This window comes from Cryptomeria japonica, chromosome 4 (genome assembly GCF_030272615.1).
Source record: "Cryptomeria japonica chromosome 4, Sugi_1.0, whole genome shotgun sequence".
NCBI lineage: Eukaryota > Viridiplantae > Streptophyta > Pinopsida > Cupressales > Cupressaceae > Cryptomeria > Cryptomeria japonica.
The window spans coordinates 241,241,694-241,265,312 of record NC_081408.1 but is presented as its reverse complement, the minus strand read 5'-3'; the positions used below and the strand labels follow the sequence as shown (position 1 = coordinate 241,265,312).

Genomic DNA, 23,619 nt, shown 5'->3' with positions numbered 1-23,619 from the left:
TGAACCGATTCCTTCCAAGCCATTGAATCAATACAGATACTGATAGTTCTCTTATCTATCGTTGCCGATACCTCCACTGAGATGGGGTTCTTCAAAGCTGCTATTATTTTCTTCCACAACCACTCCTCAGTCTTTTTTTGCTCCACTTCGAAAAATTCAGAATTTGGGAATGACCCCATTTGTTTTTGTCTTGCTTGAAAGAGAGTCTAGCCTTGCCAAAACTACCACCGTCTCTCCTCCTGTAGTCTAAGGCCTACCACTGCAGGTGGTTTGCACACAGTGGAAGTTAGGGCCATTGATTTTCCAGGTGCCTGGAGCCATCCTCCCAAGCTCCCGAATGAAAATTGCCACCGCCTGCAAACCCTAGTTTCCTCCTGCGCTCCATCCACATTAGCTTATGGATGTGTTGTGCCTATTTTTTAATTTTTCTTAAACATGTAATGAAAACAAGGATGATCCTAAAGACTCTCCCATTAAAACTAACTCAATTTTTACTAGGAAATACCTTTTAGATTCCCTCTAATACAATATTGTCTCCTACCTTGTAGGTTTTAATAAGGCACCCTCTACTAAATTATCTTTTTCACAAGTTGATTTTTTTTTTGGTCAGTAATTATGATTTTTATTAAGTATAAGTAAAGAAGTAACATTAAAAAAATTGGGTCTAATTAGCACCCAAAATAGCCCATGAACCATTGACTGTCTACAACCTACCAATTTACATAATAGTTTCACATCGTTTAGTATATTTGCACACTATATACTCCTAAAAAAATTTAGAGCTTAAGACAACAAAAAATAGGCTCCTCCCACACTATCAGTAGACACTCCTAACATTTTCCCGTGTCCATAACAACCGGATTACAAAAACACCCCTTAAGGGGCCATAAGCTGCAAATTCAAAAACCCAAAAACCGACATCTAACTGACTGTCCAGAAGACTACCAAGTATGAAAAAAATCCATCAACAAAGAACTCAAACCCGAGCTGGTCGATGTCTAGCACTACACCGCCTCCTGGGAATGAAACTCAGGAACCATGGCCTCCAGCTTTCCCATGCAAGGTAATGTTTCCTTATTGCCTCCATCAGCGAATTCCATTCTATTCGGATGTGACTCAAGTAGAGTCTTAGATTTACCATGTTAGGCAACCACACAAAGGGAACAAAACCAAGCTCCTCCATCACAATCTAACTCTTGAAGCATTCACCATAATCAAACTCGTATCCTGGGTGTGCCCATTCCAGGATAGAGTCCATTCCATTAATTAAATCCTGCTCAAAAAGGAAATTTATAACCTAATGAATGCCATCTTCATCAACCCCCAATTCAAGACCCCATGCCATTATCATCGCTGCGATGTCCATATTACACTTCCATCTATGAGTTGCTTGCTAGAAAAAGAAACCCAACGTCCTCTGCACCGCATTCACCACCTCCTCTAATGGGCATTTGAGGAGGATTTTAAGTCTATGGTTCTCTACCAGCCCATAAAGAGCCTTCTGCTACTTCTACATCTGGAAGGTGAATGTAGCCTCTATCAGTCCACCAAGCTACACCTGCACATAAAAATAGAAACCCAGCTAAATAGGAAATATGAAGAAAAAACATCAATCTTGGCTTCCTTAAAAAGAAGGTCGGTTCGTGTGAGAAATCAATCACATAAGTGCCGAGGCTCCCGAAAATAAATGCGCTATGCTTTGAACATCAAATCACCACCTTCTCTCATAGAGAATGTCATCATAAAAAGAAACCTATTTAAAAATAACCCGCGAGTCTCGACTCACATCACTGCTACCACTGCCATCATGAGAGCACACCACTTGCAAAAGAGAGGAGATAACATTTACTTTGCCAACATTACATAAGGCAAAAACTAAAAGATAAAAAATAAGTCTTGTATTACACAAAGCTCTCACATGCCCCTGAAACCCCATTATTGTCATCAGCTGTCTGAAACATATGATTGAAAATACACTCTCGGCTTGTAAGCATAATTTTGGGTCATTACTATTTAGAGAGATTCATCCTAAATTCATCTCACCATCAAAAAATTCAAATCTTGAATCCTCCTCTTGATTGAAGGACATGGCCCATTTAGATAATTTATCCGCCACCTTATTACCCTCCCTTCTGACATGGCTGACCACAACATCTTCAAAGGAATTCAAATCTGCTAAGATCAAAGATAAATTTTTTTGTAAATTCCATGCCTTGATTTTTCCATTTTTAATAGCTTGGATTATGATCAGTGAATCCTCTTCCAGATATAATTCTTTAACGCCCATTTTCCAAGCACACCGGATTGCCAACAATGCTGGATATGCTTCAACTTCATTATTAGTTCCCTGCTTAATACGCTGAGCCCCAAATTTTACCAAATTGCCACCATGATCCCTAAACACCACCCCCACTCCAGACATACCCATTTTGAATTAAGAAGCTCCATCAAAATTTGCTTTGATCCACCCCCTCTAGGGTGGAACCCACTTTGTGGGTGGATCACATTTCTTAATCTACTTCTTATTATTCCAAGCCCCATGTCTTAGTTTGATATTTGGCCATAATTTTTGGACTCTCTTGTCCTCCAGAGTAAAGGGGATTCTCATGGAATCCAACCAGGAAGTTGCAACCCCTAGAGTTTCTTCGATTTCCTAATCAATTCTACTTAACAGCCTCCTAACATCCTCAGACTTGTCTTGAAAAATCCTACAGTTTCTTTCCTTCCATATTTCTCGTATCACAAGAGATGGACAAATATTCCATATGCTTGAAAAGGTTGATTGCTTTCTTTGTCTTGGCTAGCTATCAAATACATCTTTGAGAGAATTCTATAGAGGACCGTGCCAATGTAATTTTCCCTTAACCATTAACCAACAGTTCTGTGCTAACTTGCATTGTAATAAAAGGTGATCAAGATCCTCTTCAGCCTCCCCTAACATTATGCACTTGGTGGGTCTTGCCAGTCCCAAACGCTTCCTTCTTTCACCTATGAGTATTCTCCCTTTTAAAGTTAGCCATGCACACACTCCTGCTTTGGGTGAATAGTGTTTGTGCCAAATTAAATCATTCACTAATGGGAGATCTTCCACCAAGCCTTCCAATATCTGATAACCTAATTTTACTGAATAGTTACCATCCTTGGATCCACACCAAACCACTCTATCCTGATCTTTCGTGCTATAAATCTTTCTCTGAGCTAAAATCTATTTTAAAAGTGATTGTTGTTGTTCTGTAAGGCTCATTTTTGAAAGGTCTTTCCTGCACCAGACCTCTCCCAAATGACTTTGTTTAACCTCCAAATAGTCTCTAACCTTGTCACCCCAAATGTTGCATAAATGTGTTTTTATATCTGACAAATTAGCCATATGTTTTATTATTGGATAAGCAACCCATGAGTCATCCCAGAATTTAGCTGAATTTCCATTTCCAATATGCCATATTAGATGGTTTGTTAGAAATTTTCTACTACTCACTATGAAGTTCCAAATTGCAAATCCCTTGGGAGGATTTTTGATTGTGAAAATTTTGTGATTCTCCATAGAATCCAAATATTTAGCCTTCATTACCTTGACCCACAACTGATTCGGATTAGCATAAATGCTCCAGTAAGCTTTTCTCCCAAAGCCTCATTCATGGTTTTCCAATTCCTGAGTCCAACACCCCCCTTCAATTTTGAACTACAAACTTTTTCCCAAGTCAATAAAGGAATTTTATCCTGCTCATTAGCTCCATTCCAGAAAAATTTCCTCATTTTCTATTTAATCACATTAATGATTTTACTAGGAATTTTAAGGCACATCATTGAGAATATGGGAATGGTTGAGGCTACTATTTTAAGCATTAGAATTCTACCAGGCAATGTCAGCCATTTACTTTTCCATCCCTCAAATCTACTGAAACAACTCTCCACCAAATTTTTCCATATAGCTTACTTATTTGCTCCTCCAAAAAGGGGGATGCCTAAAAATTTGCTTGGTAAGTTTCCCAACTTCATGCCAAGTATTCTACTAATCTCCCTATGTTTAAGGGGTTCTATGTTAAAGAAAAAGATCTCTGATTTAAGCCAGTTCACTCTTTGACCTGACACTTGTTCATATCTATCAATAGCACATTTTATTACTCTAGCCTCCCTTGCCGAAGCCTCTCCAACCAAAAAAGTGTCATTTTCAAATTGAAGGTGGGTAAGAGGATCCACCCCTTCTGCAATCCACACCCTCTTCCAACGGCCAACTCTACACTCTTTATAGATCAATCGCTCCAAAACCTCTACCTTATGATTAACAAAAAAGGGGACAATGGATCCCCCTGTCTTAAACCCTTATTTGAAGGAAAGAAACCCTGAGGGCTCCCATTGATAAGAACAAAGAAGCATGGGCAATTGATACAGCTATCTATCCAAGCTATCCAAAATGGATCAAAGCCAAATTTAGCAAGGACTTTTAAAAGAAAACCTCGATTGACCTCATCATAAGGCTTTTTTATGTCCACTTTTATCATCATTTTCTCCCTTTTTGAAAGACTAATGGAATGAATTGCCTCATGTGCTAATATGATGCCTTCATATATGGATCTGCCAGGAGTAAACCCAATCTATTCAAGAGATATAACATCTTCCAAAATGCATTTCAATCTATCTGCTATCACCTTTGAGATCACTTTGTAGACCGTATTGCACAGGGATATAGGCCTGAAATCATTGAAAGTGGATATATTTTCATTTTTCAGAATTAGTGCTATGAATGTGTTGTTAAAATATTTAAGGACAAAGCCACCTGATCTTGATTCCTCCACAAATTCCCATAAATCATTAGCCAAAGTGTCCCAAAATGCTAAAAAAAGAGGACAGGGAAGCCATCTGGTCCCGAGGCTTTATCTGACCCATTCCAAATACCGTAGATTTTACCTCCTCCAAAGACACAACACTCAATAGCATCTTATTATGTTGTTCCTTCACACATGTGGGGATGATTGCCATGATGGATTGCATATCCTGGTCTAAAATTACTTCTCTGTTGAAAGACCTCGAAAAGTAACTAATAGCCTCCCTATTGATGGATTCCTAATATGTTAACAACTCTCCCTCCATATTTTTAATTGAAAAGATCTTATTATAGGTTCTCCTCACCTTAACAAAAGTATAGAAAAATTTAGTGTTTCTATCACCTTCCTTCAGCCAAGTTTCACAAGATTTCTGCCTCCAAAATGTTTCCTCTCGGGCTAAAATTTCATAATACACCTTGTTAAGCTCCTTCTCTTTCAAAAAGGTAGTTTTATCCATGCCCTGTAGAATTATTTGTTCATGGAATTGTTCTAACTCTTTCTCTACACTCAATTTCTCATTGAATTTTTTTTGAAAGACTCTCTATTCCATTTCTTTAATTGTTCCTTAACAAATTGAAGTTTTTTGAAGAAAATGAAAGCTTTGTTTCCAATCCTTTTGAGGATATGTTTCCACCAAACCTCCATCTAATATTGTTGTCCCTAAGCCACATTGCTTCAAATTTGAAAGGGCATCTATCAGGGACTTTTTCATCTTGAATACAGATACCTATGGGATAATGATCTGATCTTGTGAAGGGAAGAATATCAATGATGCATGTCCAAGGGCAAGTTGACCAATCACCAGCTATGAAAAACCTATCAAGTCTTTCCTCTATGTTTAAAAAGCCACTTCTTTTATTGGTCCATGTGTATTCCCTAGTCTTAAAGGGGATCTCAATTAAGCCCGACTCTGTGATAAAGGAATTAAAGTCTATATTACTTTGTCACATCCAGCCAATGCCACACATTTTATTTGAAGGTCTAATCAAAGCATTAAAGTCACCACCTATAAGAAAAGGTTAATAAGTATCATGTGTAAGGCACTCAGATATATCCTTCCATAGTTATTTTTTCAAAGAAGTGTTGTTTGGACCATAAACATTGATTAAATACATCTGCATATGAAGTTGCTTAGAATAAATTTCCACCCATTGTCACTAGTTTCCCTGGCTCATAATGTTGACTGCCACTAAGGGCTCATTCCATAAAATAGATAAACCACCCGAAGCTCCTTGAGCTTCGACTAAGACACATTTCCATTTTTTAAATCTACAAACAAACAAGATTCGGGCGAAACCGATCAAGGCATCCCTTAATCAATCCAACCTTGTCAGAGGCATTGTAGCCCATGACATTCCACGAAAGAAACCTCATTGCTTCTGGGAAGAGACCACGTCCCTTCTCGATTTGTTTGATTTTACTCTAGCCAACAACACTGCTTGCAATTTCCAGTCTAACTCTGTTGGATTTAGGTCATGTTTACTTTTTTTCTCCTTCTTTCACTTTAGCGTTTTGAGACAATGTCATTTCCAGTGATCTCTTTTCCTGATCCCCTCCTAGGGAAAGTAAACCTAGATCATATTCTCCCTCCGGATTATCAAATATATCTTCCTCCGAGTCTGAATAAATCAAGTCTCATCCACTATCTTTAACTCCTTCAAAGGATGCCTCTAGATTTTGAATTGGAGAAATTTGGATGTCCTTGAAAACCATTTCTTCCAATGCTTGATTATTTGGTAGTGGTTGTGAGGAAGACCTGTTGTCTTGAAAATGTGTCCGCAAGTGTGCATCCCTTATGAGTCCCATGTTCATGTCTTCTACCCGAGTCTCTGGGACTATTGTCTCTTCCTCATCACCTTTGTAATCAACTTGAGTTTCATTTGATATGTAGTCATTGACGTGTTTTAGGTGATCAACATCCCATGTGTGTATCTCCTCTGTGATTTTTTCTAGAATATTATGACCAGATTCAAAGATACAGGTATTTTGCTCTGCAAGTTTCACCAAACTCTGCATATGAGGATCATTTTCTTGATTTTTGGTCTCTTCAACCAAAGATTCTAACCCGCATACAGTTGAGCAGGGTTTCAATCCCATTATAGAGGATTCTAAGGCAAATAAATCATCTATAAGCCCTTTCCTAAAACCTGTTGAAAAAATTGTGTCCAGCTTAGTTTCACTTCCCTGTTTGAGGTTATGAAGCATATTCTAGTCCAAGGCTTCCCATTGGTGTTCCCAATCCTTAGATTTTGACAAACTTATTATTTCCTCCACCAAAAGATTTTGTTCTTTGAGTTTCCCTTTGTCCCCTATTTTGCACTCCCCCTTAGGGTGAGCAAAGGATTTACAATTTGGACATGAATCCATTAGATTTTCAAGAACCACCTTTTGCATCCAAATACCCGAGCCGGCTTTGATTTCTAGGGTATCCAGAATATTATGAACTGGATTCTAATCAATGCAAATCCGCGAAACCATACTAAAGTTCACAGAATCAATAAACTCAACTTTTCTGAAAATCCCTAGGTTTTCACCTATTCTCCTTAGGGTTTCTATATCCTTGTATTCATGGGGTAATCTTGTAAATTTAAGCCATATTGGAACCCTATTGATGTTCTTTGTCTTAGGATTGAAGCTTGGTTTCCATTTGAGGATATTAAAACCTTTTCCATCCATAAAGAATGGGTAGTTGTCTAGACTTCAGTTCCTATCATGACTAGAGGGGCATATAACTAAAAAGAAGTCATTTTCTAACGTTTTAAGCTACACACCCTCACCCCAAATGGAATCACACCATGCTTTGATCTTTGAAAAAGATGGCCATGTGTCCCCCCATTTCAGAAAGAGAGCATGTTCATTGAGAAATCTGATATTTTCACACCATTCCTCATTCAAAATCTCTATATTTAAAACTGTACTGAAAACTGAGTTCGGGTATACCTCTAAAGCTTTTGCGGCTTCCACCGAGGGTTTTGGCCTCCAGAAATTTGCCTGCACCATCTTGAAGTCAATCTTCTGCCTATTGTTAAGAGAAACAAAGCCATTGAATCTTGTGTTGCTCCATTCCCTTTCATTTTTCTTAGTTTCTTTGGTTGACATCCTTCTTTGTCGCATGGTCTCTGGACCCTTCCATGGCCATTAATGTCTTTTGAGCCTTGAGCGGTCATCTCTGAAGTTGTCGGGGTTCCATTTCCTATTCAAAGGCCATTTTCGATCAAGCCTGCATCTGTATTGAAATCCATCGTGGTATCTGAAATCCTGCTAAGAGTTGTCCACCATCGCTACCCCCTTACACTCATTCTTTTTCACAAGTTTATTGGGAGCAATATTTTTCCTAATTTAGGCAAAACCTGGTCTTAATACCTTCTTATAAACATAGTAATGAGGAAAAGGGGATTGTATTGATTCTTAATGGCATGGTGAATGAGTCCCCTTCTCATCACCGAAGTCCTATGCTCACACCTTATCTTTATATCCCCCTCTTGTGGTGTTTTGCATTCAATCTCACTCTCCCTCTCCAAATAAATGAGGGTAGTTAAGCATTAGAATTGATTTTATTGATTTTCATTATTTTAATTTATTCAATGTTTTATTTTCATTATTATAATATTTCTCATGCAATATTTAGTAGAAAAGTGGCCTACATGGGGGATGTGACATAAGTTTGTGGAGGAACATGTTTAGTGCTCCCTAACAAAAACCAACTTTGACATTTTATAGTTATACATAATGGAGCTCCTATTTTTTAGGGAAAAATCATTTTAATATCTTTTTTTTTTTTGGCAAGGTGGCAATGCCACTTGATATATTTTATTAATAATAAATAATTTTTACAATATATTTAAAAACTGGTTCAAACTGAGCTCCCAGAGAAAAGAACCAGCAAGAAAAACTTTGGTCATTGCTCATCAACATGATTATAGAAGAGAAGTAGTGAACAATCCTCTAGTCGGAGCTAGTTACAAAATAGAGATCAGCAAAGGAGCATACAGGCTCTTTTACAGATAGGAGCATGCAAGCTTATTTACAAAATAAGTTCCTCAGATATCTTGAATGCCCTGCAACAAAGAACTCCTGCAATCAAAATTGACATGCCCCTGCACCAAAAAACAACTGCAACCAAAAAATATATATACTATAGAACACAAAGAATTTACAAGAAACACAAGGTTCCAAAACATGACTAACACCAACGACATGAGATTTGCAGTCCACCATTATAGACAAATGCCGAAGGAGAAGAGGTGAATGCGGAAATGCTAGAGAGAAATGAAGCCCAAAATTTTTATGTCGTAAATGAAAAGAAAGAGGAGATATATCATAAAAAAATGACAAACCAAAAGAAGCGGCATACATAGATAATCATGAAAATAACGCTACACCAAACTTTAAATGACATATGAAGGACAGATTCCCAATGTGAAAATAAATATCTCTAGATTTCGCACCAGAAGAGAGTACCAAACACATGAACAACATCAATAACAACCAACTCATCATTAATGAATGCCAAGTGATGATCAAGTAAATCAAAGTACCTCAAATCAAAACCAAATGGAATTATGAAAAGAAATACCTCACCAAGAGAAGAGAATATCAACTCGTATAAATGAGCAATCATATAATAAGAAAGATTAAATCCTCAACTCTCTACAGGCTATAATTAATAGGTTTGGGAAGCTCATCAAATCACCCCCCAATCGAGAGGAATCAATAACAGTTTTGTCATAACCTATATTAGTGAGGCAATCAGCCAATGCATTACCTTCACGATAAACATGTGAGATGATGAGGCGCTCAAACATATCAAGAAGAGTCCATATTTGTTCAAGAATATACCGGAAATGCCAATTATCAGCTTTTCTTGCCTTGCAAGCAATAATGACAATAGCTAAATCACCTTCAATATGAAGGTATTTGAAATTCAAATCCTTAGCCATAACAAGACCTTCTAAAAGAGCACAATCCTCGGCCATATTATTTGTGCCAGGAGAAATTGGCATAGCTTTAAATGCTAATAAAGAACACAAATGATCACAAAAAACTATCCCTATTCTTGAATCACCAAGATTTCCATGGGAGGATCCGTCAAAAGTCAATTTACAAAAAGGGGCATTAGGAGGATGCCATTTTATGGAATTTCTGTCTACAGGTGTTTTCCGAATCCCGAGAATAATGATACTTTTCCAAGAAGAGATCATAAAATTATCCCAAGAAGAGAACTCTGAATTCATGCTAAAATATTTCTGGACATAAGCATTAACTGCTCAATAATACTTCTTTCCAAAATCCCAAGAACAACTGATAAATCCGATGAGTCACATCTAAAAATGTGCTTGTTTCTTTCCCACCAAATGGCCCATATGACTGAAGAGGGAATTATAAACCACAAACAAGCAAATAGAGAAGATGAATACAAAACTGGCCAAGACTGAAACATGTCCCATAAAGATAAAGGTAAAGGGAATGAAAGAGATAACTTTTGTAGGACAAAATGCCAACAACTACTCGCAAACTCACAATGAAGAAAAAGATGATTGACATCTTCAAGAGCTTTACCACATAAGACACAAGAAAAGGAGGCTGCAATATTAAATTTGACTAAACGATCAATAGTCAAAATTGTATTTTGCAGTGCGAGCCAGGAAAAAATACTAGCTTTAGGTAATACTGAGTTATTCCAACAGAACAAAAAGGCATGATGAGGAGCATTTTTATTGGCCATTTGTTGAACAACAAAATATCCTTCTTTAACAGAGTAGTTTCCCAATTTAGAAGGGCACCAAATAAGTTGATCTTTGATGTTAGAAAGGAAAGCCACTCGGTCTTGCAAAACAAATTTAAAATTTTGAATTTCCTGCAAGGACAATGGCAAAGTAGAGGGATCCTTCCATGAGACCTTGTGAGAAAAAAAATCAACAATATCTACATAATCAACCAATCTAACTCCCCATGATTGAGAAAGAACAACTGAAACAGAAGCAAGAGAATCATGTTGCGAAAGAGGAGGAAAGCCATTCCAGGAGTCTTTCCAAAAAAGAATATTCTCCCCTGAATGGACTTGCCAAGAGATAAAACTAGAGACCACTTCCCTACACGAGATCATAAAGTTCCAAATAGCAGACCCCTGTGGAGGATTAGAAATTGTGAAGATCCTAGCAGGGTTCTGGGAATCCAAATACTTAGCCTGCAAAATTTGGCACCAAAAAGATTGGGGCTTAGTATACATAGATCAAACTAGTTTGCCCCCAAAAGCCCTATTTATTTTAGATAAGTCATGAATCCCAGCACCACCAACTTGCTTGGAAAGAGACATCTTGGTCAAAGAAATCAGTGGAATCTTTTTATCTTCTGTCATGTTATTTTTCCAAAGAAAAGATCGAATAATCTTTTCAATTTGGGAGATGACTAATCTGGGAGCTTGAAGAACTAAGATATAGTAATTGGGAATGGTAGATAGGACCGTTTTAATGAGAAGTATCCTACGTAAAAGAGACAACCACCTAACCTTCCAAGCAAAATTATGAGATTTAAGTCTCTTAATAACTGAATTCCGAATAGAAGACTTAGCAGATCCCATAAAGAAAGGAATCCCCAAATAGGTAGAAGGAAGAGAGTCTACTGGGAAACCTAAGATATTCACAAGTCTATCAACCACCAACTGAGGAGTATTAAAAATGAAGATCTTGGATTTATGGGGGCTAATCTGTTGGCTAGATCCAGCAGTATAAGTATCCAGAATAAATTTAATATGAGTAGCTTCTTGAATAGAAGAAGACCCAAATAAAAGTGTATCATCAGCAAAAAGGTTATGAGTGATTGACATATCAGAGTTAGGAATTAATATCTTATATATATACATTTTCAAAATTCCATGGGATTAGCTTAGAGTAAAAATAGGATCTTAGGTCCCATCAATGAGACTACATCCTAAATATGTCTACTACAAACTTTGGTTCTTTAATTTGGTTTCCTTTTATGACAAGGGTCAAAATTTTATATGGCTATAAGAGTAATAGATTTTTAGTTCATATTATTCATCCTATACAGTTTCAAATTCTTTTATATACTATATTGCATAAGCAATGAAGTTTTGGGGATAAGGACAATATTTCTTATAGAATTTGTGCACATGTTTAATTTTTTTATGTTTTATAAAAAAAAATTCAAATTCATAGATCAAACATTAATATTTTAAAAAAATATCTAAATTTTGCATGATTACAAACTATTCAAGCATTTATATATAAATATTATGCTCTACAACATTCATTTCATATCATGCTGCTATTAGGGTATTAATATAATACATTATATGTGAATTCAACTAGATGAACGCTATATTAATCAACTTTGGTATATATATATATATATATATATATATATATATATATATATATATATATATATATATATATATATATATATATATATATATATATATATATATATATATATATATAATACTAATGTGTACAACTTAGAATGCACAAAGAAAACATTTAAGTATATTTACTATTAATCTATGATTAGTTACATCACAAACCATATTTTGAATGATTATACATGTTTCATTTGATAAAAGAAGGTTGTCATGCCTTTGCCCGTGTCAATAGAAAATAAGACCTACCATGGTAGTGTCAAAAAAACATAATTAGAAAGGTGACTTTTAAAAAAATGCACATATCAAGTATTTTATTTAATATGTTAATAAGATCTCAGTTTGCATAGTTTCATGTCATTGTCCCCATAGTGTTCAAGATGCCTTGGTTTTCAATTACCATCTCCAATCTATTACAATGGTCTTGCACTAATTTATGAATGATAATCTTGAACTTATTTTTTCAATTGTGTCCATGTAATTTTTATTGTGTAAGAAAAATATTAATTTGATATATAATGTTCACAACACTAACTATAAAAAAGTTAAAAATTTAAACAATACTAACTGTAATATGATTTCTTTGTAAGATCTCCAACATATTCATGTACTCTCATGTTGTTACAAGGTATTTTTTATTATGTATTTTAATGTCATGGTCAAAATTTATGTATCTAATGTTTGTATTATTTAGAACACTTTATAATTTAATAAAAAAAGATTGCTTGATAATGAACAAAAATTAAACATTTAAATGCATTTAACATGTGAAATCAATACATCTAGCAATATGTATAACATAAAAAATAGACAATTGTACAAAAATTTTTTTGGGAATAACACAATCTTATAGATTAATTAGTTGATGTTTCTACCAAGGTCCTACCCTTGAAATTGCAATGTTTTATTAATGGGACCAACATTCCATATAATTCATTTGTGAGGATACTACTTTAACTAATGCTCTATTAGCATAAGGTGCTACATTAATTTAAAATCTCTACTACGGAGGAAATTGTTTTCTTATAATTTATTTGGTAAGGATACCACCCTTGTCTCCTTCATTCCCTCTCTTAAATATCTTCAAGCTCTTTCTCCTATTAGACTACCACTCTTAGCTCCTCCTCCTTGTGGGACTACCACTCTAGCTCTTCCACAATGCTTATCTATCTTGAATGATCCTTTTACTTCAAGCCTCTTTATCTCCTCCTATGTGGAATCAATTCTACCTTCTTCTGTCCAATAGTTCACTTCAGTCCTCCAATGTGATCCTCCATCTCAAATTAATTCGCCTTCTTCTTCCATCTTCCTTCCTCTAGTGAATTCTCCCACCTTGAATGATTCACCTTATTCTCACCCCTATCTCCTTCTATAGGGCATCTTCCTTCCATTTCCTCTAGCACGCTTCACCAATGTCAACTATGGAGCTACTATATATCTACCAATCGAAGTAGTTCTATTAGTTTTGAGAACACTTACTAGTGTAAGATTTCACATAGGAATATTTGAACCTTGGATATCAACATGAGAAACAAGTTTCCCTACAACTTTAACCCAATCCATTTGATAAGAATAGTACATTTTAATGTGGCTTATAATTACATGATGTATCTTAGAAAAATAGTATTATTGAAAAGATACAGCCTTAAAAATAATTTATGAGGTTAATACTTATTGTATCATTATTGAGAATCTTTGGAATCATTTGTAGATATCTAAAATTAATTAAATTACTATTTAATAATTTAAACCTTTTCACATAATTAATTAATTTAATTGTGTTGGTCCCCTTCTTCTTAGGATTAATTAAATCAAATATAATTATTCTTCTAAAATAATTTCATCCCTTTACTATTTCCTCTAAACCTCTAATATTTAATTAATTTCAATTTAACTAAGATAATCATGTGATTCCTAGAAATCACCCTTCCTAATCCTATCATCTAGCCTAATTAATCATGTCCTAAGCACACTTATCATTTCCTCCAATTTTATATTCCTCCACTCATTATCTCTCCTCATGTCCCATCCTCCTAACCTTTCCACTTGCATTCTAATCCCTCATCAAGCCACCTAATTTGTCCTCCTAATCACTTGCACATTCCTAATAACCTTGATTAGGAATGGGTCAAATCTTTGCCATAAATGACTTTCTTATCTCACCCTCAAAACCTTAAATGCACCAACTTTGCCTCTTCCAAGGAATGTCAAATCCATGCACATTCCCATGCCTCCTCCTCCCAAGGAACTTTTAATTCCTTTCTCCATTTAGTCTCCCCACACAATCTTCAATGTTGGAATTTTTAATTCCTTTGTCCTCTCCCAAGGAATTCTATATTCCTTTTTATCTTCTCAATGTACTTGGGGAACTCTTCTCCATGTAATTGATAAGTGTGGAGACAAGAAATGACTTTATGGCAAATCTCTTGGATCTCCCACTTTGTCCTCTCAATCTTCCTCTGCCTCCTTTCAATCCTAGCCCTTCATTCCTAATAAATATTGGCCCTCTATTTTGGGCCTCTCCAATCTATAAATTGGAGTCTCCTCTCCTCACAAATCATCCACCTCTCATGCAATCTTATGTTGTATATTTGAGGTCCAAATCCATCATCATACCCTTATAATGCTAAATTATTGCCTCATAAGCCAATCGCTCTCATCCGTACTCATCACTTGAATCCAATCCATCTTGTTGTGTAGTGCATACCCTCCATTTTGAGCCCTTTCAATCTATAAATTGGAGTCTCCATTCCTCACAAAATATCCACTTTTAGGCAATCTTATGCTGCTCATTTGAGTCTTGCAATCCATCAATCATACCCTAATAATGCAAAAATATTGCCTCATCTAAGCCAAGTCCATCTCTCATTTCCAATCCATATCAGATCCTACCTTGTTGTGTAGTGGAGAGGAATCCACATATCCACAATCAGAGGAGAAAATCAAGTGGAGCATAGGGCGCATCCACTTCATCAAGCTCAATTGGAGGAAGAAGTGAAGAACTAAGGTATAATGGTTAAATTGTATGTTTGAATGCTTCTTTTTTGTTTTTATATTATCCATGCAATTGATCATTAGCTCAAGTTTTCCCCTTCATCATTAATAATGTTAATAAATTAAAATACCTTCAAAATTGCTTCTTTTTTATAAAATCATCAAAAATATCTTAAATTATTACACTTAATTTTTTTTTAAAAGCTACTAATAACAAAAATATCAAGGTATAATTAAACTGTTGATAGACTTAATAATATGAATTGTGAATCTAGAGAACAATAACTAGTATACAACCTCCAGTATTGTAGGTTTTAATAAACAAAACATAACAAAGAAATACTTCTTTTTCTCCCAAATCCAAAGTTTACACATTTGAGTACAATTCTAGAAGTCACCAGGTCCTTTTGTAATTCAAAATAAATAATTGAATATGAAAAAAAAACAATTAAATTTATTTTTTCAAATAAACATGTTTATTTGAGAGTACCCCAACTTGGTGGGGTCATAACTTCTAGCCCAATGGATGAAATCTAGATCTGTTTACATCATTGAAAAGATCTCCAAGATCTCTAATCTCAATCCCTTGAATAAAATGTTTTTTAATATTTAATTTAACAGATTGATGATAATTTCAAGTCTAAATTCCACTCCAAAGGCCTCTAAAAACACAATTCGCTAGACCATACAAAATACCCAAAAAATAGATTTTTTACATTACCTGTCTTTGCTTGTGTGAATGCTTCCCAAGTGCTTCCATATTTCTACCAAAATAATTCCTCACCCATTGAGAGGTAATGAGATGCATTGTATTAATTCTCTACAAAAGATGAGGAAATCATGCTTGAAACTACTCCCCAGTCAACCGCTTGCCCTAGTGAGAAAATTAAATAGCTTAAACCACATAGTAGAGAGGAATTTTCTATTTCTTGAGAGTCTTTACAATAACTTCTATGACATGATCACTTTGTAGTGGATAAGTGGTCTCTAGAATCAATTTTATACTATGAATGTACTCTTGGTGAGCTTTAAAATATCTAGTAAAGGAGGAAAATAAGGTCTTATCAACTCAAACATGAAGATTGCATGCAATCCAAAAAATGGTGGAAAATTAAGCTCAAATGCATTTTCACCAGTTTTTTTGATGATGGTGGAAGGGCCATAGAAAAAAGGATGAAGCTACATGTTTGACTCATGAAAATTCTCTTTGTGAAGATGCACTTACACCATATCTCTAACGTGAAATCAATGAGAGGTTCTATATGATAGTACCTTATACTTGTATTGCTTTTTTGTAGGATTTCATGAACCTATTATACTTGTATGAATATTGTCGGTGTTGTCATTGATGTCAAACCAGTTATCTAGTTTGGTCTAGATGGTGTATGCAGATGATATGCATAGATGATGCATGTAGTTTTGGTATTACTACGATATAGTGTAGGAAAGTGTAGATGATCTACTGGAGTCACTTCCGTAAAATCTTCATCTTCTGAGATATTCTTATTGTGGTCCTAGTATCTATTATGTGTTCTCGTATCATCTATTTCAGTTATGAGTTACATATTTTCATGTCTTTGTTGGGATAATATACAAATATGTGTTTGAGTGATGTGTTATCATTGTTGTCAACATATTCATCTACGTGTTCCAATGTTGCAGTCATATTAAGTAAGTTGGTTTGGCCAGTGTGTTACAGATTAAAGGGTTTTGAGATAAGTATCTCTAGTTGATTCAGCTCAAGTTTTAGTGTTCCACATGGAGATTTGATCAAGTTATGAGATCCGATATTGTGGTTGGTTTTTCAGTTGTTTCATGTTGATAAGTGTTATGGATTTTGCTTTGCATTGCTCCATGTTGCAATATCTTAGTCTACGGATTTGGCATAGTGGTTGAGACATTCTAGTGTGTCCTCAGTTCAAATGGTTCATGATTTGGAAGTCTGCAAGTGTATCTATCAGTTTGATAGTCAGTTAGGTTAGTGTTCTTGAAGTTTTGTATAATGATGATAGAGATTCTAGTAAGTGGTGGTGTTGCGGTTGTTTCTGTGGTAATTCATGATTCTTGTGCATGTTTCTAGATTGTGTCCTATTTGTGTTGGTGGTTTGCATTGATAATTGTGTGTGTTATTGATGATTTTCCTTGATCCGGTGGTGTTCTTCATGTTCTTGGTCGACATGATGATTGTAGCATGTTGCGGATGTTCAAGGCATAATTATTAGAGGAGTTTCACGTTCGAGGTGTTGATTTAGGTCTATACTATGTCTTAACCGACATTGTTTTGGTCCGTATGTAATATTTAGTGTGTATGGTTATATTTTGTAATTTGTGTTATGGGTTGAGCTTACCTTGAAAGATAGGTTGATGATATGTATAAATAAAAAAATATCATGTTGCTGATGTATCTATGAATGTGTGAGATGTGCAAATAATGATTTAACATTTTAGTAGCAGTGAAGTAGTGCGAAAAAGTGTGAAAGAGAAGTATATGTACTTAACCAAAATTGTAACCAGGCATTAGGAGATGCTATTTTCTTAGTTCATGATCTTCCGGATTTAATCTGAATGTTGTTGTAAGACAGTGACTCTTCCTTGGGTTGTAGCCCTTTGTTGTTTTTGAGCAGTGAGCTCTAGGCAATGTGCCTAAATGTATGTGCATTCCTCATTATAATATTTCATATACTTCTAATAAGGTATCATCATATTGTGGGTAGGTTTTGATTGTGGTTTTTCCCTTGACCGTGTTTTCCACATCAAAAATCTTGGTGTTATGTGTGCTATTGATGTGGTGTTGATTTATGTTTTGACTATTATTTATCAGATTTAAAATTGTTGTTAAGTAAATATTTTTAGAAAACCGATTCATCCCCTCTCTCATTTTTCTACCTCATTGCCAACAATTGGTATCAAATCTAGTTCCTTCGAAGAAGCTTGATCGCTTGAGGTGATCCAAGATGGCGGCTTATAAGAAGGATAGTCTGAGATTTGATGGTACAAACTATACTCTTTGGAAAATCTTGATGGAGTTTCACTTAAGATGCATTGGTGAAGATTACTAGAAGATTACTAAAAATGTGTATAATGTTCCTCTGAATGGTCCTACAACTTCGGATGAGATAAAGGAAGTTGAATACAATATTAGGGTGAAGGAAGCATTGTTGAGTGCCTTGATTGATTCAGAAATGACAAATGTGATGGATTTGCAGAATGCTCATGAGATTTGGAAGAAATTGGAAACTTTGTATGAAGGTGACAGTCATGTCAAGATTGCTAAGTTGCAGAGCTTGAAGGGAAAGTATGAGTTGTTGAAGATGGGCGAAGATGAGAACATTACTTTTATGCAAAAAGTGAATGATCTTGTGTGCAATATCAAATGTGTCGGTGGAGTATTGGAAGAATTAGATATTGTTACTGAAGTGTTGAGATCCTTTGCTCCTGCTTACAAGCATAAAGTTGCTACTATTAAGGAGATTCAGGTTGTGACTAATGTGACTAGAGACATGCTAATCAGAAAGCTTGCTTCCTTTGAATTAAGTGAGTTTGGTGACTCTCTTCCTAAGACAAAATTTTCATTCAAAGCTACTATTTTCGGAAAGTAGAGATATGATCTGGGAGAAAATTCTACAAGAAGAGTATCTAGATATGAGGAGATGAAGGAGATTGGAGAAGAAGAGCAAGAACTTGAAGAGCTTGAAGCCCTTATTTCCAGAAGATTGCCTAAAGGAGCCGGTAAGTATGAAGTTAAATTGCCTCTCAAATGCTTTTCATGTAACAATATGGGAGATTTTGCTTCAAGGTGTCCATAAAGAGTTCCTAAGAAGCCATAAAAGCCTAAATATTAGAAAAAGTATTATTATGTTGTTGATGAAGGTGTAACAGATGATGAATCTAAGAAAGAAAATTTAGGTGATGAATGGGTATTTATTGCTATCAAGGAAGATGATCCAGTGCCTACTAATTCTACTAGTTGCATTAATGAGGAGAAAAATTTTGGCTGGAAAAGTTGAAGAGAAAGATGAATGGGTTATTGACAGTGGCTGCCCGCATCATATGACAAGTGATAAGAGTAAGTTTTTGATTATGGAAAAATATGATGGTGGTGTAGTAAGATTGATGATGACAAAGTTGGTATAATCCATGGTAGAGGTTCCATTTCTCTTGATGGTAAGCATAATACTGATGATGTCTTATATGTTGAAGGTCTAAAGCATAATCTTTTGAGTGTTGGACAGATGGTTGACAAGGGATATTATTTGCAATTCAAAAATGGCAAGTGTAGAATCTTAAGTGGTTCCAGAATTGAGATTGCATAAGGGACAAAGACTAAAGGTAATATCTTTCACTTGAATACTGGTGGTAAAAGTTGTTTGATTGCTCAGATTGATGAAAGTTGGTTATGGCATAGGAGGATGTGTCATGTGAATTTTGATTGTATGGTTAAGATAGGCTCTACTCAAGCAGTGAGAGATCTTCCTAAGTTGGTAAAGCCTACTAATCTGGTATGCAAGGAATGTCAGTTAGGGAAGAAGACAAGAGTTAATTTTAAGAGAAAATAACATTGTTCTAATGGATTATTGGATGTTGTACATACTAATCTATGTGGTCCTTCTAGAGTGAGAAGCTTTTAGGGAGACAAGTTTTTTATGTTGTTGATTGATGACTATTCAAGGATGATGTGCGTTGATTTCTTAAGGGAGAAGTCTGAAGCCTTAGAGAAGTTCAATATTTTCAAAGCCATGGTTGAGATCAAGATAGGATTAAAGTTAAAGTGTCTTAGATCTGACAGAGGTGGTGAAATCACTTCTGGTGAGTTCAATGCATTTTGTGAAGAGCATGGAATGAAGAGAGTTATCTACACCTAGAACCCCTCAACAGAATGGTGTTGTGGAGAGGAAGAATAGAATAATTCAGGAAGTTGCTAGAACCATGATGTGGAAGGAAATGTTCTAAATATCTATTGGAGAGAAGTTGTGAGTATTGTTGTATACAATCTTAACTGGGTGCATATCAAAGGTGATACCAATAAGACTCCTTATTAGCTATGGTTTGGTCATGTTTCTATAGTTAGATATTTCAAAATTTTCGGAAGTAAATTCTATATCACAAGAGATGAAGATCTAGGGGAGTTTGATGCTAGATGTGATGAAGATTTTTTTCTTGGTGAATTCTACTAAGAGAAAGGCCTACTAGTGTTATAATAAGAGATTGAGAAAGATAGTTGAAAGAGTTAATGTGAAGGTTGATAAAGACAATGTGAGATAGATTAGATCTTACGGATATGATTCTGATGATCAGAATGACGAATTTGATAAAGGAAAGAAAGTGCAGACCTAGAATCAAATTTAGATTGTTCCAGAAAAGCCAGAAAATCAAGGAGAGACTAATGCTAGTGGAGAAGAAAGAGCTCAAGAGTCTGAAAATCAAGAAAATCCTAAGACTCCCAAGTATGTAAGGTTGAATCATTCAGAAAATCAGATCATAAGAGATATGAATAAAGGTGTGATGACTAGAAGAAGAATTGTTGAATAATATTGCTTGATTTCTAAGATTGAACCTAAAGATGTTAGTGAAGCATGCAAAGATGAAAATTAGGTCAAAGCAATGGAAGAAGAGTTAAACCATATTGAAAAGAATAATACATGGATTCTTGTTCCTAGACCTAAGGATAAAAATGTAATTGGAACTAAATGGGTCTTCTGAAACAAATTGAATGAACAAGGTGGAGTTGTTAGGAACAAAGCAAGACTTGTTTGTAAGGGATATTCCCAGATGGAAGGAATTGACTTTGAGGATACTTTTTCTCTGGTGGCTAGAATTGAAGTTGTAAGATTGTTTCTTGCTTATATTCCTTACAAAGATTTCAAAGTTTATCATATGGATGTCACATCAGCCTCTCTTAATGGTGAGTTGGAAGAGGAAGTTTATATTGACAAACCAGATGGATTTCAGTTGATAGATCAGAGAGATATGGTTTGCAGATTGAAGAAAGCATTGTATGGACTAAAGCAAGCCCCAAGAGCTTGGTATGCCAGATTGGATAAGTATTTGTTGAAGCTTGGATTCAATAAAGGTAATGTTGATAGTAATTTGTATTTCAAGATTGATCATGATAACATTTTGATTGTTGAAGTTTTTGTTGATGACTGTGTTTTTGGAGGGAATGATAGTTTGTGCAAGAAGTTTGCTAATGAAATGCAGAATGAGTTTGAGATGTCTATGATTGGTGAGATGAAATTATTTTTGGGATTGCAAATTACACAATAAAAGAAAGGTATTTTTATCTCTCAGTCCAAGTATGTGAAGGAATTATTGAAGAAGTTTGGTTTAGATGATTTAAATCCAGTTGGTACTCCTATGGTGACTAGATGTAAGATGAAAAAGGATGATGAATCCCCTAAAGAAAATTAGACTAGATATAAATCTATGATTGGTGGATTTCTATATTTGAATCGGACTAGACCAAATATCATGAATGTTGTTTGTCTTGTTGCTAGATTTCAAGTTGATCCTAAGGAATATCATGTTGTAGTTGTAAAAAGAATCTTTAGATATTTGAAAGGAACTATTGATTTTGGTTTGTGGTATCCTAAGGATGATGATTTTACTTTGAGTGCTTTTACAAATGTTGATTGGGTAGGTGATGTTGATGACTGAAAGAGTACTAGTGGTGGTGCATTTTTCTTGGGAAATAAATTGGTTTCTTGGATGAGTAAGAAGCAGAATGCCATTTCTTTATCTACTATAGACGCTGAGTATATTGTTGCTGCTAGAAACCGTACTCAAGTGGTATGGATGAAGTAGATGTTGAAGGATATCAAAGTTGTTTATGATGAGCCTACTGCTATATACTATGATAATTCAAGTGCTATCAATATTTCTAAGAATCCAGTGTTGCATTCAAAGACTAAGCATTTATCAATCAGGTTTCATTTCTTGAGAGAAAAGGTGAATGAGAAGGAAGTCAAATTGGAGTATGTATCTACAAAGGAACAAATTGTAGATATCTTCACGAAGCCTTTGCCTAAGGATATTTTTGAGTATCTCAGAGAGAAGCTAAGGGTGATTTCCCCTCCTGATAAGAACTAAGATACATGGATTTGCATCAGTCGGGTGAATTTCACAGTCACATCTTGTGATCTAGATTGATGAATGGTGGGTGCTACTCAAGGGGAGTAGTTAGTGTTGTGGTTTAGATGTTTAGAGATGTTCATTTTGGTGAGTTTTGTGGTTTTTCAAATATGTGTTTTTGCATTGATGTCAAAGGGGGAGATATTCATGTGAAAAATCTGTGTAATGATCTAAGGGGGAGATAATATTTGTATTGTGTGGGAGATTGTTGAGAGTTGTTATTTCTTTGTCATTGATTATTTTTCACGTCATATGTTCCTATCAATGCCAAAGGGGGAGACTATTGAGATAATGTGCAAATATATGTTTGAGTGATGTGTTGTCATTGTTGTCAACATATTCCTCCATGTGTTCTAGTGTTGCAATCAGATTATGTAAGTTGGTTTGGCCAGTGTGTTGTAGATGAGTTGTTGTGGATTAAAGGGTTTTTAGATAGGTATCTCTAGTTGATTCAGCTCAAGTTTTAGTATTCCGCATGGATATTTGATCGAGTTATGAGATTCGGTATTGCGGTTGGTTTTTTAGTTGTTCGATGTTGATCAATGTTATGGATTTTGATTTGCATTGCTTAGTGTTGCAATATCTTAGTTTGCAAATTTGGTAGAGTGTTTGGGACATTCTAGTGTATCCTCAATTTAGGTGGTTCATGATTTGGAGGTCCATAAGTGTATCTTTCAGTTTGACAATCAGTTCAGTTAGTGTTCTTAAAGTTCAGTATAATGATGATAGAGATTCTAGTAAGTGGTGTTGTTGTGGTTGTTTATGTGGTAATTCATGATGCTTGTGGATGTTTCTAAATCATTTCCTATTTGTCTTTGTAGTCTGCATTGATCGTTGTATGTGTTATTGATTATTTTCCTTGATCTGGTGGTGTTCTTCATATTCTTGTCTAACATGATGATTGTAGCATGTTGCGGATGTTCAAGGTATAATTCTTGGAAGAGTTTCATGTTCGAGGTGTTGATTTAGGTCCATACTATGTCTTAGCCAATATTGTTTTGGTCTACATGTAATATTGTAGCATGTATGGTTATATTTTATAATTTGTGTTATGAGTTGAGTCGACCTTGAAAGATAGGTTGATGATATGTATAAATTAATGTAATTTCATGTTGTGGATGTGTGAGATGTGTGAATAATGTTTTAATCTTTCGGTAGCAAGTAAGTGTAAGTTCTGATACTAAATGTAAAGTATAAATGCCAATAGCTAACAAGATGAGAGGGGGGGGTGAATCATACAAACTTAATCTTCCATAAAATCAATAGATTCAACCTCGATAACTTATACTTCAG

The 23,619-nt window shown here is 35.2% G+C and overlaps 1 protein-coding gene across 1 annotated transcript; it reads right to left on the bottom strand.

Annotated features, from left to right (window-relative positions):
* Nucleotides 1-1,469: 1,469 nt before the first annotated feature.
* LOC131065478 (uncharacterized) lies at nt 1,470-2,428 on the bottom strand. Its single transcript, XM_057999977.2, has 2 exons — nt 2,044-2,428; nt 1,470-1,558 (listed from the first exon to the last, which is right to left on the bottom strand). The coding sequence occupies exons 1-2, from the start codon at nt 2,426-2,428 to the stop codon at nt 1,470-1,472; spliced, it is 474 nt and encodes a 157-aa protein (XP_057855960.2).
* Nucleotides 2,429-23,619: the final 21,191 nt, after the last annotated feature.

Coding starts and splice junctions, on each gene's coding strand:
- LOC131065478 (XM_057999977.2), bottom strand. CDS start 2,428: ATGGGTATGTCTGGAGTGGGGGTGGTGTTTAGGGATCATGGTGGCAAT. Junction 1,559..2,043: donor AAGATTTGAATTTTTTGATG/GTGAGATGAATT, acceptor TTTTATGTGCAG/GTGTAGCTTGGTGGACTGAT.